This window comes from Pezoporus occidentalis, unplaced genomic scaffold (assembly GCF_034315485.1).
Source record: "Pezoporus occidentalis ecotype Australia unplaced genomic scaffold, CSIRO_AGI_Poc_V1 ctg138, whole genome shotgun sequence".
NCBI lineage: Eukaryota > Metazoa > Chordata > Aves > Psittaciformes > Psittacidae > Pezoporus > Pezoporus occidentalis.
The window spans coordinates 1,942,201-1,959,148 of NW_026913188.1; the positions used below are offsets into that span (position 1 = coordinate 1,942,201).

At 36.7% G+C, this 16,948-nt stretch overlaps 1 protein-coding gene across 5 annotated transcripts in view; it reads right to left on the minus strand.

Moving 5' to 3' along the window:
- The window catches only part of MON2 (MON2 homolog, regulator of endosome-to-Golgi trafficking), a 69,083-nt gene that overhangs the window by 31,396 nt on the left and 20,739 nt on the right, over window positions 1-16,948 (minus strand). For 4 of the 5 annotated variants that reach the window (XM_062609503.1, XM_062609501.1, XM_062609500.1 and 1 more), the window contains exons 5-20: window positions 16,337-16,466; window positions 15,725-15,822; window positions 14,937-15,062; window positions 13,993-14,187; window positions 13,137-13,261; window positions 12,617-12,756; window positions 10,720-10,873; window positions 7,818-8,050; window positions 6,544-6,625; window positions 5,667-5,848; window positions 3,544-3,656; window positions 2,844-2,948; window positions 2,516-2,596; window positions 2,351-2,424; window positions 2,181-2,271; window positions 634-735 (exon numbers count right to left, since the gene is read on the minus strand). In XM_062609503.1, coding sequence (XP_062465487.1) covers window positions 634-735; window positions 2,181-2,271; window positions 2,351-2,424; window positions 2,516-2,596; window positions 2,844-2,948; window positions 3,544-3,656; window positions 5,667-5,848; window positions 6,544-6,625; window positions 7,818-8,050; window positions 10,720-10,873; window positions 12,617-12,756; window positions 13,137-13,261; window positions 13,993-14,187; window positions 14,937-15,062; window positions 15,725-15,822; window positions 16,337-16,466 — 2,031 coding nt within the window. The remainder of the gene's footprint in view (window positions 1-633; window positions 736-2,180; window positions 2,272-2,350; window positions 2,425-2,515; window positions 2,597-2,843; window positions 2,949-3,543; window positions 3,657-5,666; window positions 5,849-6,543; window positions 6,626-7,817; window positions 8,051-10,719; window positions 10,874-12,616; window positions 12,757-13,136; window positions 13,262-13,992; window positions 14,188-14,936; window positions 15,063-15,724; window positions 15,823-16,336; window positions 16,467-16,948) is intronic. The other variant, XM_062609502.1, reaches the window with a different exon arrangement.

Genomic DNA, 16,948 nt, shown 5'->3' on the forward strand with positions numbered 1-16,948 from the left:
TTCTACATATCTGTATAGAGAATTAAAACTTTACAATTATATTCCATTACCTGTTTCTAATTTCAAATTCAAAATTTAACATTGTTTTTTCCCTGACAGAGCATATTTTTCATGTTGAAGTTACAATACTGAAGAAATATAAGTGGATTATGACACCTATATTTGTACAGTATTTCCTTAAAAATACCATTCAAAATGTTAGCTTAAGTATGTTTAAAACAAGCAAACCCTTTGTTACTAAATCCAATGACTTCAATCTATTTGGTAAGGATGCAAATACATATCAAAATCTTCCTAGCTATTTGTACTACGTGGATCCAAAGTGAAACCTGTTTGTGTTACCTTTGTTATAACATATATATGACATAAATTGATCATTTTAAACATTGCTGTGTTTAAAACATATAAGGACTGATGGCACCTAAAAGTCAGTAAGATCTATTAAAATATTTGAATTTAAATATATAAGTTCACTTTTAAAATAAAATTGTGAAGCATTCAAGTTGCAAAAACAAAATGCATGTAAAAGCAATCTAAATTGTTTTTAAAAACTACACTTTACAAATGTATTTCCCCAAGATCTTTATTAATACAAACTAACTTCTAGTACAACATATAAAAACAATTCTTTACCTCCATAAGATGACCGGTCAGAGGTCTCCAAAGAATCTCAATCCTGTGCATGTTAACTAGTCCTGTTTCCAGTAATTTAGCAACAGCAAAAAGTGATGGTTCCTTAATAAAATGGAATTTGAACACATGACTTTGAGGTGACTCAGATAATGTCAGAGCCTGCTGCTACATTATAATTTACAAATTAAGGTGCAACTCATCTCACTGAAGTACTGTGTTTTGTAGGCTGTGAATGCTGTCACAGCAGCTTGGGTAGCATGGCTGGGAAATTTCCACAGCATCTGCAGTACTTCATGAGAAGCCACAAGGGGGTAGCAACAGCATACCATGAAAAACACCTCTGTCATAATTTTCCATATAGTTTTCTCCAAGTTTGACAATAACCAGAGTTACTGATGCTCCTTTCAAAACTGAAATTTTTACACAGTCCTCCCTCCAAACAGTTTCATAACATGTGTTACTAGCCAAATAGTCTTTTCCCCATGAAAACTTTTAAAGTTTAGTTTATATATGAACAAACAATAAAGGATATTTCACATTTAAGAATCCCCTTATGCTTTATATTCCATCAGCTTCATAAATTCCCTGCAGGAATATGATAATTTTCCCATTCATCAAGTACAGAAGTGATAAGCTTTTTCTAATTTTTAGGTTTTTTTTTTATGTCAAGATACAGTCAAAATTACTGTTGCGCTGAATTATTCTCTGTTGTTATTTCTGCTGATATTTTATTCTTACTTGCAATTGATTTTAAACACAAACTTTGCTTGTTTTAATTCCTTTGCTGTTACTGTAATTGGCAAATATTGTAACACATATTTTCTGTCACCATTATCTCTACTGTAATAGATCAAAGAAAAATTTTCAGAAACTCTCCTCTGGAATTCAATTGTGACTAAAATATATACTCAATCTTTTACAATCACAGGGTCTTTAACCTTTCTGACTAAAGGTTGTTTACTGAGGCTGACAGGAATACTACCATTTTCCCAAGTAAATGTGAATTATCAGGGGGTTTTCAATATCTAAATTGTCAGGCTTCTTCTGAAGTGTATTATAAGAGAAAACTGAAATGAAACTGAGCACCTCACAGAACATACTGTGCTATTCAGAATCCCTAACCTCTGAAATTACAAGGGATTTTAAAAGTTTTATCCATCCACAATCTGATTAATAGAAATATATGACATTCCTTAGTTAACAAAAACCAACAGGAATGCAGTAAGAATATTCAAGAGAATTTAGTAACTGTATGAACCATTACAAACAAGACACTCTCTGGTTCATAATTTTTTACTCTAGAGTATCAAATGTATTACTGTCTTAATATCAGAAACAATTAGCTTAAAGGACTCTGGAAGTGTTCAAAAACCATGTAGATGCCCTTAGTGACATGGTTTATCAGTGGACTTGGCAGCTCTGGGATAAAGGTTGGACTTGATGATATTAAAGGTCTTTTCCAGCTTAGCTGATTCCATGATTCTATGATAATGTACCTCTTCTGTCTGTTTCACAAACACATCTAAAAAGAAACTAAAAAACTATACCTTATTGTTTCCATAGGCCATATCCATGGCTTCCAGAGACAAGGAGCAAAGGGCATTTATTAAGTGATGTAAAGACACGTCATCGAGGTACCTGAAAAATAACAGCTATCAAAACACTGCCAAGCTTGATAACACACACATTATTTTAATTACCAAATAAGGTTTCTTACTGTGAGCTTTCAAAAAGCCTTGAAAGTATGTTGGATATAACTGGCAGATCAGTCATAACTGCTGTAGTCAGAACCTTGAAAAAGAGACAGAAATGTCTTACAGACTGCAACAGAAAATACTACATAATCATTAACTGTAAAATGAACAACCATGGTCATGCTTACTGTGCTGGGCCCTTCTACAGCTCTTCCAGGTTTTAACGCACCCCCAACTCCAGGCTTCAGTCCCAGAATCCACACAAGGTGCTGAAATACAAAACAATCATTTTCAGAAAAATAGCGTTTTCAGGCTCCTCTTAGCAAGGAAACTAGCAGTGTCCTTGAGCTAGCTGGCAACCTTCAAGCCAAACAAAATTCAAGAGGAATTCTACAGAACTTACTCAAGGCAATACAAAGTACACCATGAGTAGAACCAAAGCTTCTTCTACTGCTTACATAAGAACTCAAATCCAAATTATGGCAAAAAAACAAGGCATAAATATTGCCTCTATACCTGAAGAGTAGCCAGGACAAGTTGCCACGATGTACCAAGAACAGCTCCATGGCAGTGAGCTAAGTTGAGTAATGTCCTCATACACTGGATATTTTTTGAAGTCAGCTAAAATAAACCACAACAAACAACCACACTATTCTTATTATTCTGTAACAACAGTGTTTCTAGGAAACTTGCACATTTTTATTAAATAAAGATTACATTTTGTTTGCAATGATGCAATATATCTTTTTTAGAGAAGTAGTTCAGCATCCCTTCATCTCAGTCTGATCTTGCTGGGGTTGAATATGATTTTATCACTGCCCTCTCCTCACAGTTTCACATTTTATCTAATGTGAAAAGACACAAGTTGGAGTACTTCAGCTTTAAGTGTATCTTCTCCACAAAATCAGAGTCTATCTTAAAAAACCCATGTAAGTGAACCTTCACACACAGGCACATAATAGAGCCGAGATCTAGGATTTTTCAAATGGAATGGATGGCAGCTGCTAAGATAAGTCAGATGAAAAACAAGAGTAAGTCTTCCTTACACTTAGAGAACTTTGCTCTTCAGGGCTGTTCCAAATTAAAAGCTTAGGTTAACATTTCTGATAACCATTAGCTGCAAGAACGCTGTTTATCTGTTGCCTATTTTTGAAATGCAGCGAGACACAGAAAGAAGCTGTTAAGCAGGGTGAGATCACTTACAAGTTGTACTTACCATTACTGTTCCCTGTGGCTGAAGAGCTAAGGGTTGCCCTACTGCTACGACCTGCTGGTGAGACTCGCTTGAGGGACTGATCATTTGAACATTCTGTCCCTGAATGGAATATGCTAGAGGAAAATGGAGAAAGTAAAAAAAAAAAATAAATATATATATATATAAGATCTGTATTTAACATCCAGTACTTACTGGTAGTAACAACCACCTTCTGGCAAACGCTGTTCAGAGAAGTTTTGTTCCACAGTTTTAAGGTAAGTCACTTTTAAGACCTTTAGTCATATTTAGATTATTATGTCATTGCCTTACAGAGTTAAAGGAGCCAGTAATTACTCCCTCTCACTATCAGATACTTCTTGCAACACATTAATACATTTTATGTCAGGACTGGGATATTTGCGCTACAATACGAGCATTAGACTACGTCTCAACCCATTTACCTCTGGTAATTGTGTGTAAATGGTATCACTGTGTGCTATCACTGTACTAGTGCACTCAAAAAATGGTGGTGTCATAAATGCTATATCATGAAGTTTTTCCAATACAAGACTTCAGGACACCCATTTTATAATTCACCTATAAAAGGAAGAGTAACCTTAAGTTCACTGCTTCATCTCCATAGAGATTCATGTAGCTCAGTCATGCATACTGCTTCACAGACTTACGAACTAATAATAAAGTTAGCTTTTGGGCTGGAGTAAAGGTACTGGTCCTTATTCCCAGATTAAAGTATTCTGTTTTAAATTCATATTTATATCAATCTGCATATTCTCCAGATATTTGCATTTCTTAGTACATAGTAACTCATTTTCAAAATTCGAAATTGAGTACATCCTCAACTGGCACATCCCATGAATTACAACATTCCCTCAGGATGTGGGGAATACCAATTCAACCTCTTGTAAGTGGAAGAGAGACCAGAAAGGAAGATCTTCCATTTACGCAGTAACTACTACCATCACTAGACAACTGCAGAAAAGTCTGTAGTAGACCACAAATGCAGAACGTTCTAGCAAACTCTTAAGTATCCGAGTTGCTCAGAGACTCTTTCAGAATTTGAACACTTTAATCACATATTCCAATGTATCTTTCGAATTGTAAACAGATCTCCTGAGAATATAAACTTCTGACATATGCTAAGCATTCGGGAACTTTTAAGTTCACTAGAATGCTGCAAGACTAACTGGTTCTGGAAAGCAGGCAGTCTGGATCCTGTTTGAGGATTCTTCATCATCATCATGGCTTGACTTCGCGAAGATTTGGGAAGGGCTTTACCCACGCTTACTACAAGCACACTGATGACTAAAAAGGCCAATGTGGGATAGGCAAATCCAGTTGCAAAAAGCACAGTGAAAGGTCTCCTTGGGTGGTATAGGTGGGGCAAGATTCTTCCTACGTTGTCTTTTCTCCTCGAGACTAATTCCGCATGAGTTCTCAAAGGAGACAACGGCACTATGGAGCGACCAATGTCCTGAACCACTCGCACGCAGGGTTGGGTCTGCAGTTTCCAGTGCACCTTATCGCCTGCCGTTTCGTCCCTCACCTGTCGCTACAGGGCTTTGCAAGTGTGGGTAAACCCTTCGGGCCTGTGCAGTGGATTTTTTAGGTGAGGCACAGCATGCACGGAACTGGCCCTACCCTTTACACCTGAGGTTTATCTGCCTGGGCCTAGCGAGCTTGGACAGTGACAGCAAAGTCCTCAGGTCATAGGTTTGGTTTGAGTATCCTTCTCTTAGATGGATGGCCTTGAAGAGCTAAACGAGCTCCATCTGACCAGGTTTGAAGTTAAGAGCTGTCCTTCTCCTAGGATGGTTGCCCGAAGGCTAGTGAGCCCATACATCCTGCCCATGGACACACTTTGTCTGACCCTTCAGATGAGACCTGTCTGGCATGGGAGACCCTACCGGAGGCATATGCCACCACCAGCATAGCTCCCAACCTCACAAGGGCACACAAGCTCTTTCCCCACGACAAGGGGGTGTCCGTGAAAGAGTAAGGATTCTAACATAATCCAGTATAGACAAATTCTACAGTTGCATATATCTTTTGAATCGCATTCTCGGAAAACTCAAGTTTATTGATGAATACATGGAAGCACAGTTAGGGAAAACCTATATACTTACATTTGCTGGACAGAGCTGCAGTTGTGCTGTTTAATACAGTAAGGGCATAGTGAGGAGGCAAGGATCCTTTGCAAATGGCAGTGATAAAGGCATCTCTTGATGTTACAAGACCCAGCCTTCCACAAAGTGCAGCCATGGTCAGTTCTGCTTTTAGAATACTTTCAGTGGCAGCTTCATCAGTGCTGAAAGAGTACACGTTGTTTAGCAAAAAACAATTCACAATACAGAAGCTGAAAGAAACTGAAAGGAACAAGAACGTAGACTTTAAACCTGTCAACATTACAAATACCGAAAAGAAAGCATAACCAATCAACAAAAATCTTCAGAACCATTTCCTATAAAATTGGTCTTTAGTTCTGAATGATTTAGCAAAGCAGCCTGTGAGGAGGCATTTATCTCTAGTTTCAGAAAATGGTGTTTGATAACAAAAGATTCTTTGAAAGAGACAATTAAGTTACCAAAGTTATTATCTAGTAAACAGCTTTTCCACTTCAAAGACTGCACAGTACTAACACGTACTGAGACATAATTTAGTATCTTATCAACAGTAATCAGAACATAGATAGAATCACTTCAATGTGTTGAAACATTCAAAGTAAAAAGGAATAAAAATAATATAAATAGTTTAAATGCAAGCCTTTGAAAAAGTAATTAATTGTTCTATATTGAAATACATTAAAGGTTGATGCTTTGTTGTTTACTATTAACAGATCCTCACTCAACCTAGCCATCACTAACCCACAAACCTATCTGCTCAGATGCCATGAACTGCACACTCTCATGCAACTTCCAGCTTGACCAATATCAGAAGTCATTTAAAAATAGAGCTGGGAATGTCATCTTTGAAGAAAATCAAGAGAAATTAAAGACAAAATACCTTGCATCAAGCAGAAGTGATAAAGCAGCCAGAAGACCACACCAACAAGCATTCACCATTTCTTCCCAGACAGCTCTGCTAACTTGAAAGAAATAGACATAATTGTTTATAGCAGAAACACAGTATTTTTCTTAGTAACTTTCAATTATATATCACAAACAAAATCCTTGCTACTACATCTTTTAAAGTGTGCTTTTATATGTATGTTTAGACAGGCACATAAGCATATAGACAAACACGCTCCTACCAGTCTCATTTAAAGTAAAATTGCTAAAGATGTCACCAAGGCAAAACTTATTCTGAACTATACCAAAAGATCTAACAGAGGTATAGATAACTGTTTTTAATCTCTGTCTGTAAAAAATATGCATTCAGTAGCACATAAATGTGGGACAAGAAACTCATTTTGCTGCAAAGGAAAAAATACTCTCCCCTGGTATTTATAATTTGCCACCTTCTTTATTTTCTATTTCTTTACTTTAATAGGAAAAAAATACAGCCCTATAACCTGCCAGTATCATTTCCACACCTCCCTCCCTGCACCAGGCCACGCCAGGACCTTAGGCTGGGCCGGTGCATTCATGCCTGCAGCACCATGGATAGCTCCACTGTGCTGGGCACAGGTCCCTTTCCTCTCCTCCTGGGTACAACCTGCAGCACTGCCATCTCTTCTCACTCATACACAACTCAAAATCCCTCCTGAGACATTAGTCTTTCTGTAAGTACATATACAGACTCCTCATATGCTGCACAAATACACATCTCAATTTCTATTTGTTCTGCTCTTACAGAAGTTCTCCCCTAAGCACTTCAATCTTACTCGAAATCTCTCCATTAAAATGTTCATCTTTTTATCTTGTTCTAGAAATACATTCTATAATGTGGGCTTAACTGCCACATTTCATCTCAGTCAGGGTGTCTCTTGCAACCTTGGATCTCAGCTTTAAGCAGAAGGCAGAACAGTAGTTTTGGAGAACAGAATGCCTGTTACGTTTTTTTTACATCCCACATGTGAAGCAGTATTAGTCGACCGTAAGGATTCCATGGCTAAGGTGCTATATAGGAAAGAAGCAGTACATCAAGTATTTTTTTTTAGAGACTGCTGCTGTTCTGTCACAAAAAACAAATAAACAAAACAAAACAAAATCAACCTCCACTTCATTACAAGTTTTTACACACGATTTAGAAACAATAAAATTAAGCACCAAAGCATGTATTTTAACTTGCTTTATGTAAACCTTCTGTATTTAAATAGTGTTTGCATTTTCAAATACCTAGATCTTTCTCTGATTGGTTGGATACAGACTGCAAGTCTTGCTGCTCTGAAGACTGTGTCGGTAATGAAGTTGTCTCTGCTGTGGTTTCATTGACTGTTTCTGCCTCTCCCAGCTCTCCTTCAATCATGGTTGTGATACCACGGACAAGATCCAGTAAACAGTGAAATGCCACTGACATGGCATAGCCTTCGGGAATCGTAGGTGGCTCTACTTTGTCCAACATTTCCAAACTAAAAAATCGAAGCATGACAAGTAAGTGTGTAACAGTACCACTGTGATTAAAAACAACAAGAAAACACAAGATTCCAGATGAATGTTAAGTACAAACAGGCTCCAAATACCACCCTTCAAGATCTAAAGCAATTCAAGAAAAAAACCAAAACTTTCTTGATTAAGTCATTAAGTAAAAGAGTAAATGAGTCACTAAATAAAAATTAAATGAAAGGGAACAAACTCCAAGTACAGTATTTATATCTGTAAATCACAGAATCCTAGAACAGTTAAGGTTGGAAAGGACCTTAAGATCATCTAGTTCCAATCCCCTTGCCATGGTCAGGGACACCCTGCACTAAACCATGTCACTCAAGACACCATCCTGACCTTGAAACACTGCCAGGGATGGAGAATTCACAACTTCCTTGGGCAATCCAGCAAGCATCACTGAATGAATTATTCTCCTTTTATTATTATTTTACTTAAAACCACTGCAACAGAAACTATTCAGAAGAACACACAGGAACAACACAGAACTACACAGGAACAGAGGAAATAGGTCAGAAAGTCATGACAGTGTGAACACACTAGTAACAAACTAAGAACAAATCAGATGTTCCATTATCATTATCTTTGAATCTACATGACTGGAAAAGCCTGTCATAGGTAGATAATATCTGAGCAAATATTCATTACCTAAATGCATAGGTAAAGAACGGAAGCTATTTGTATAAAACGGAAATGTCTACATGATTCACTGCTTAAAAACTATGCAATCAATTAAAAAAATCACTGTGCTGGAACTGCAGCCTCATTGCCTCTTCAGAAGATCTGTCGAGTTACGAATCCAACAGGAAACAGATTGTAGCTGCCACAGGGGAGACAGTCTGTTACAAAAACTACCTGCTTTACCAACAAACACTATTTCCTAATTTCCTCTACAAACTACTCTTAAAAAGACTAAGCATTCCAGCTACAGTATATCAAAAACACTTCCACAAGGTAGTGTCACCACTCCTTTCTACACAAAGGATTTTCCTTCTCTCACATATGTAACACTGCAGTTATTAACCCTACCTTCTTGAAGATGGCTGCCTTAGATATCTGGGGGCATAGGCCGTATAGGTAAATCAAATGGTCAGCATTTCACCCTGTATCTACAAATAAGTGTGTGTGTGTGTGTGTGTGTGTGTATATACAGAGTTCTAATTGAAATTCTTAATCGCTTTTATAGACTTTGTGTATTCCTCTTGAAAACAATTAGTTCCTCGTGTAAAGAGGAAGACAAGGCATAGGGGTCTGGGAAGTTTCAGGCCTATACTGGCAAAAAGGCTCTACTAGCTCTGTTCATAAAAGTCGTATCTAAATTAAATCATTGCGTAGAAGTGCAAGATGTGGCCATTGTATGAAAATCTAATGGCAGCAGTAGGACAGAATCAATGCTAGGATGTGACTCAAATCTACAATTAGTCATCTCCTTACATGCAGGGACTGCAGACAAAAGTACAGGATAGGAGAAAAAACTGCTGACAAGACATTCTAGTGACAGTTCCATAACCTTACACAGAAGACAAAAAAAACCCAAACATTACTCAGTGGGAATCATGAAGTCACTGGATAGACACAAAGGTAAGACATAAGCAAGTTCAGAATAGCACAAGAGACTGTGATGATGCTACAATGTTCCTGCGCCAGTTAAGAACAGCACATAAGAAAAAAAGAAAGGAAGGAAAGCAGTAGGTTGTAGTAGCTGGCCAAAGCATGAACCTTTCATTCACCTCTGTCACAAATTTGCATTTCCTAAGCATAGTCAGATAAGCTAAAAATAACATTCATGGCACTGCTGGAACAAGAAGTCAAGTCAACACATATATGTTAAACTACTGAAATCTGAGAATGAACTTATGCTGCAACACAAAGGCAGATAAAAGGATTTTCTATCTTTAAAAAGTATTGAGAACCAGGCTATTTGCTGATTTCATGGAATATTAGTATGCTCACGTTTCATGGGCAATTCTAACTTGGAAAAGATTTACTATCTTCATGGGTCATGACTGACATGAAAAAAAACTTCCATTATTTTGAAAGAAGTGTAGTAGTTGCAGCTTTAAACAGAGAACATGATCTCCATTACACAAAGTCATGACAAAACAATTGGTCATTCTAATAAGCACTCACAAACTAACCTTTGTAAATATGTCAATATATTGTTTGGAATGACCTGGCCATTATCTACCACAATATCCTGTTAAAAAAAAAACCTGTAAATAGAGTAAAGCTGGTTGAAGAAAGCTATTTTTTTCACTCCCAGTGATGCTCCATTTGCTTAATACCACTCATGTTTGCCATTATACAACCCAGCAAAAAGTATGCTAAAACTGTTATACACTGGAGTGAGGCCTAAAAGTGAAGGGTTAATACAGGAACAGTATGGTAGGAAAAAAAATAAAAATAATCCAACAGATGCTAAAGCCATAGGGGACATTTGGATCAGAATTCAAAGCATGTAGGCAAAATGGCGAGAAATCAGAACATCTCATGGCACCGACAATAAGAAAATCCAGAACATACCTCAATGCCATTGAAATGAAAACCTCGATATTCAGTAATAAAAAAATCCTTAAACCATCAAGCTGGAAATAAAAATATCTGTCATATACATTTTCAAAAATGTAGAGGTACTTACTAGGTAGCTTTAGCACTGCCTTGTACTGTTACATTCAGGATAGGTATCCAAGTGCCTCTGTATTCAAAGGCAGGTAATACAGTTGCACCTCCTCTCATTCCAACCACTCCTGGACTAGTTTGTGCTGAGCTAGTATTCCCCGATGCATTGCTTCCTGCTCAGAAAAACAAAGTGATAAAATTAACCCATCTAATTTTAGTGATCAGCCAACACCCTTTTTATGTATTTAGTTTTTAAATTGAGATACAGAATGAAGCTGATTCACCCTGCTCAGTAATAAAAACCATCACCAACAGAAAAAAACTATTTTTGAGCTCCCTCTGCTGTCTGAAACACGATCTTACCTGCAAAGTAATCAGTTTAAAAGACACAGCTGATTGATGATGACTACCTTATTTTCAGTCAGAATAAATTATATTTGAGAAAGACACAGCAGCATTCATCACATTCTGCAGAAGAACTAAACTTTCACTGGTTTTGATAAAACAATATATATTTTAGTGCTATTGTTTGATTATCATTATTTGGATAGTTGCATCTAGAACATCTAGTAGGAAAGAGAGCTTAAGCATTCCAAGAATACACTTTAAAGATTTCAGACATGAAAAAGACACAAGAGACGGAAAGAAAACTGCGCTGCTTGAACCTGTTCCATGGCAAGATAGGAGAAAACAAACAGATTCAGGGAAGAGCTGACAACATGCCAACCAACAGCTAGGAAGGAACAAATTTTGGTTCCAATTTAGAAAGCCAAGAAAAGCAGATAAAGGGACAAGGAATTCTGTATATATACACTTCCTACATATAGGAGGAGGTCTGTACTTACAAAGAGTAGGTATCACATGTTTAGACTCACAGACAATGTGGAGAGAAAGGCAGAGTCCACATGAACTCATTAGCACCTAATACATCAACATAACAACTGGTGTGCTCGCTTCTACTATATAGTGAGACTAAACTATTAATGTGGGCAATATCAATACACCCTGAAACCTATGCATAACCTTTTAACACAGTAAAGCTTAACAGACTGAAACAACAAAGTCATGCCACAAAACAGAAGTAGTTAACCAAATGTTGCTATTAACACAGTTAGACTGGCGTAATTTTCTGTGATCCCACTGAGCAATCACATATATACAACTATTTTTATATCAATGTAACTCCTTGAAGTGGTAAACATTACACCAGTATAAAAGAAGAGGTAAAAAGCTCTGGAAGATGCGGCTTTCAACTTCTCCTACAAAACAACTACTTTGCTGTAATCTGAACCTCAAAAGCCAACTACAGCAGTATAAGGTATTATTGTTCAAGGCCAGGTTGGAAGGGGCTTTGAACAACCTGATCTAGTGGAAGGTGCTCCTGCCCATGGCAGGGGGGTTCGAATTAGATGATCTGCAAGGTCCCTGTTTTCACATTACAGAAAAAGCAAAAATAATCTGTAAAACACAGATCCTTCTTTTTACCCCTTGGCTTCCCCAGGCCAGTTTCATCCCTGAACATCCAGAAGAATTAGTGATTGCCTTCCAGAAGGAAGCAAACACTGTTTTACTACTTCCATTGCACACTGCCATAAATGACATCCCCACCCAAGGAGAAAGAAATTTGTTACAAATAAGAAATAATTTCCTCAGAATTTCCCTTAGAAAAGTTGTGAACCAAGGAGCTTGGTTGCTGTAAAAGCTTTGCACTGCTGATTGGGAGCTACATCTTGCCCGCAAGACAAATCACCTGTTGTACCAGACCTGAAAACACTGGTTTGTTTCAAGCTGGTTTTCCACCTCAGTGAACAGAGAAGTACAGAACTGTATCAAGCCAAACACATATACTGAATCAAATCAGAATTTTTATTACAAGATGCAGTAAAATTAGGATTACAGTGAAGACAAGGCTTTACCAGTTTGGTTTGGTGTTGCTGATGTGTTCCCTGTGCTTGGTACAAGAAATAGTGACTGGATGAAGGACCCCAGTGCATTCACAATATCACGAAAAACTTTAGTGGAATGTTGCTTCATATCATACGACTGACAAAAGGACCTGGAAAGCATTTTAGAAGATACAGTAAGTATTTGACAAATTAGGAACTAAAAGCATATTTTAACAGCAACTCCTTGCCCCCCTCCCACGTGCAGGCTTACAGCACATTTTAACTGCAAATATTTAGGTAAATTAACATATTTAGTTTTAGGTAAATGCTCCTTTGATAGTGGTAAGAGGGTTTGGAACACTCAAGTAACGGTAATTCAGCCCTTCCTGGATAATAAGCATAGTCTAATGCTTTATTAAAAATATCCTAGAGAGTTTATTGCATTTAAGTTTCTACATATTTACACTGTTTTAGAAAGCATTTTCCACCAGATAAAAATAAAAGGATTTCTTAAATTGTATGTAAAAGTGAAACTCAATATATTTAATACCTTAATAGCTGAGGCTGCACGCAAAGCCTGTGAATAGATTCTACTGCAACAGCTCTCAGCCACTGTGGTTTGTCTGCATCCAGAAACTTAACCAGCAATGACAGAAAGATTTCACATTCTGTTACCTAAAAGATACAGTTTATAGCCATTAAATAAAAAGCCTCCTAGAGATGTTTTCTAAAAAAACTTTCCATTTCATCCTAGAAGTCCTATCCCAGCAAGTTTTGCACAGGATCTAAAAAATCCCTTCAATAAGCACTTACTAAAAATTACATTAAAAACATGACTAATAATCATAGTATTTTTGTCAAGCTGACACCACACATGCAATTGTACTGAAGAAGTTAAATTCCTCAAAGACACTGCACTGAAGTCCTTACATGTGTCAGAGTAAAAAATTAAATGGGAAAAAGAAAAATTCTTCTTTAGAAGATATCTAAAATTGAGGAAGTAAAAACAGCTAAACATGGTTTTCATGCACATTCTGTCAACAGCGTTTGCTAACACAAGTCAAAAGCCTCTTAGCAAGTATTAACAAGCAATCAACAATATCTAAAGGCAGGCAAGCCATATAAAATCAGAAGGTTCCCAAAACTTTAACTGAAAGGCAGTCAAGTACAGAAAATATAACAGCTAATCTACCCTGAGAATTTATACAAGCCCACGTTTAATAAAATCACACATGTAGAATACATGTCAATTCAAATACACAGAAGAAGAAAAGAATATTTAGACTTCTCTTCCTTCAGTATATATGAACAGTTCCCAAGAACTAATTAATACTATTACTGACCACAGGACTGGCGTATACACAGAAAAATGGAATTGTATAAAGAAAAATCGAACATACTCTTACCAGCAAACTGTAAAACTGCTTAATCAAAACAGAAACTACTCTCAGCAAACGCATACAGATGGGGAAGTATGGTTTTTCTACTGGTGCTGGGGAAGATGACGTGCTGGAACCTTGCCTGAATTTGATATTTGGGGAAAAGAGCTTTATAACAAGAGGACATACTCTTTCTTTAAGAAGAAAACTGAATTCCTGATGCTGAAAAAGAAAACAGAACAAATTTTAAGCAGATAACCTTTAATTTCTACCAGTAGCTCTGATTATGCACATTACTTATGTCTGCTGCTATGATCAAGCACCCTGAGTTATGTAAATCTTGGTATAAATTACACACTCAGGAAATGAAAAGGAAGAACAGCATACACCATTGTAAAGCTACCAAAAAGCATAATGAAATGGTATGGTCAGGTTTGTACCCTGCATCCCTCTTCTTGTACTTTGTAAACTGAAATATGCTGCTAATACATTATTCATTATATATTTATTTCTTTAATTTAGCTCCTGTCTCCTAAAATGCATGACTGTAGGATCATGGTGCATTTATATGTAGTAGATCTTCACAGTTCCTAGTCATGATTCTTGCTGTTTGGCAAGTGGGGCAAGGTTAATGTTTATGTAGAAATAACAATGCCATAAACTAAGTAACAGCTGTCATAAATCATGCAAGATCAGAAAATGCATCTTTGGAGAAGATTAAAATGGCAAAACAAATAGTGAAACAGTAAAACATGCTCTACAAAATGCACAAACACAAATCAAGTATATGGGAATAGAAAAAAAGTGCACAAAAAGCACAGAGTATTTCTCTGTCATAAAACCCCAACATGTAAAAGCTACAAGTCCTTCTGAAAAGTAGTACTCATGGTAAATTAAAGAGGAGTTAACGAAGTGTAGATTTTAATACCCATGTGAACAGTCTTCCTATTTTCCCTCCAAGAACTACTCACTTGTAAAAACACTTGTGGAAAGTCATTAAGGACTGACTCAAGAAGTTCAAGGCCAAATGTCCGGGTCATTTCTGTCATACCCACAAGCCAGTAGGGAGCATCAGCATTAACTAATTGACAAAGATCCTTGAAAAGAAATACAATAACATTTACATTCTCTGCACAGTCCTATACTGCTGTAAGTTTACTGAGTCTACAACAAAATACACTCTCTCCCTCTTTTGTTATGAGGAATTGTCCAATTTCAACACAGCTTTTCCCCAAATACTTCTTTTACTTAAATTATTAAGCAAAAACTTTTAAAAAGGAATTTTAAAGTTTGCTGATATGCTTGTAGCAACTGTGTTCATTCCTGCCCTCAAAAATATCTCAAGACCAGTAAATTTGCTAAGTCAAGAAGACTTTAACTGGTGTGTTGAGTACAACTGCTACTATTCATCATATACAGAACTTTAATGTACAATACCAAGGCACAAGAATCAAGACTGACTTACAGTAGCAGTATTTGGCTCACGGAAAAAAGAATCTTCGATTTAACACAGACATGCATGGTTAGGTGTTATTTAAGATGTATAGTAAAACATTCCTAGGCTGCCACTTCTTTATTTTCCAGTCACCTCCCTGTGATACACATACCATAGCCAATTACAATAAATGCACGTAAGAAAGCCTGAGGCTCTGGTTAAACACCCTGTCAATATGCCAATAGCAAATTTTTGAGATTTGTTACAGAGATGTAGAAACACCCAATCATAACTGCAAATGTATAAGCATATGCTCCCCAATACCTGAAAAAGCATATATGCATCCTTAGCACATGGCTTCAGTGTACTGACAGATCTTCTGTTACTATTTCCTTGAACTGCAACTGGCTGGTCAATAGTATCTGTGGGAAAATAAACCCCAGTTTTGTTAACAAAGGAACTGCTGAAAATCAAGTACAAACTAAGTGTTCTTACAAAAAGATTCTAGGAGAATGGCCAGGTAATTCTACTGCAAGTTTTCATGTCTACTGAAATAAACATTAGCTTGAATACCAATGATCCTCAATACCAATCACTTCTTTCCAGTAAATGCTCTCTTCAAAACTACTGATGTGTATTTCACACTCTCTAATCTAAGTTACCTTCACCATAAATAACATGTTCACCTCAAAGTCCTTCAGAATACTAATGCGAAGACCAGTTCTCACAGCTTGAAAAATACCTAAGTTTCATACACCGATGTACTGACTTGGACTGACACAATGGCTAAGGGTTACATCTTGTTTGAATACAAGTAAATTTATAGAAGACAGTAAACATTAATGACTGATTTTTTTTATAATGTTTATAAACATTTTACTACTCCTTTACTTAAAAAAGGTAAACACAAGCAAGCAGTGTAAGAAGTATGCCCACCTTTGTATCGTTCATCTTCAGCAACCACCCTCTCAAATACAACAGTAACTACCTGCCTCACTGTAGCTGCCGCAGTGTTATTTGTGATATTATCTTTTGTGAAGTGCAATCGAAAACAAAGCACAATTGCCTGAAAGGGAGAGAAAAAAATAAAAAAAGATCACCTTACAACAATATATTTTCATGTTTTAGCTAAGAGTCAAGACAGCTGATTGAGGAATTCTTTCCACTAGTTTGTCAAAAGGTTGCCTGAAAAAAAATTGGTTTAATCATTTTAAATTTGAAGAACCAGAATAAGTTTTATTATCCTGGCCAAATACTCTTTACTAATCCTTTACAAAGATAATCTAGAACTGGTATTAACTGAAGATATTACGAAGTGCTAATAAAACTACAATTACCATACAGAAACACACAGTACTCAACCACATAAACCAAGGTGTATGAACATTAATGTCAAAAGGATATTTGGATTATAAGGTTAATCACAGAAAGGTCAGTCAACTTCAAAGGTAAAATGCCATTCCTCACCTACATTAAAATCACAATACTTTCACAACCATGCTGCCTCAACTGCTATTATTCCTCTCTAAAGTGCATATTTTCAATGTG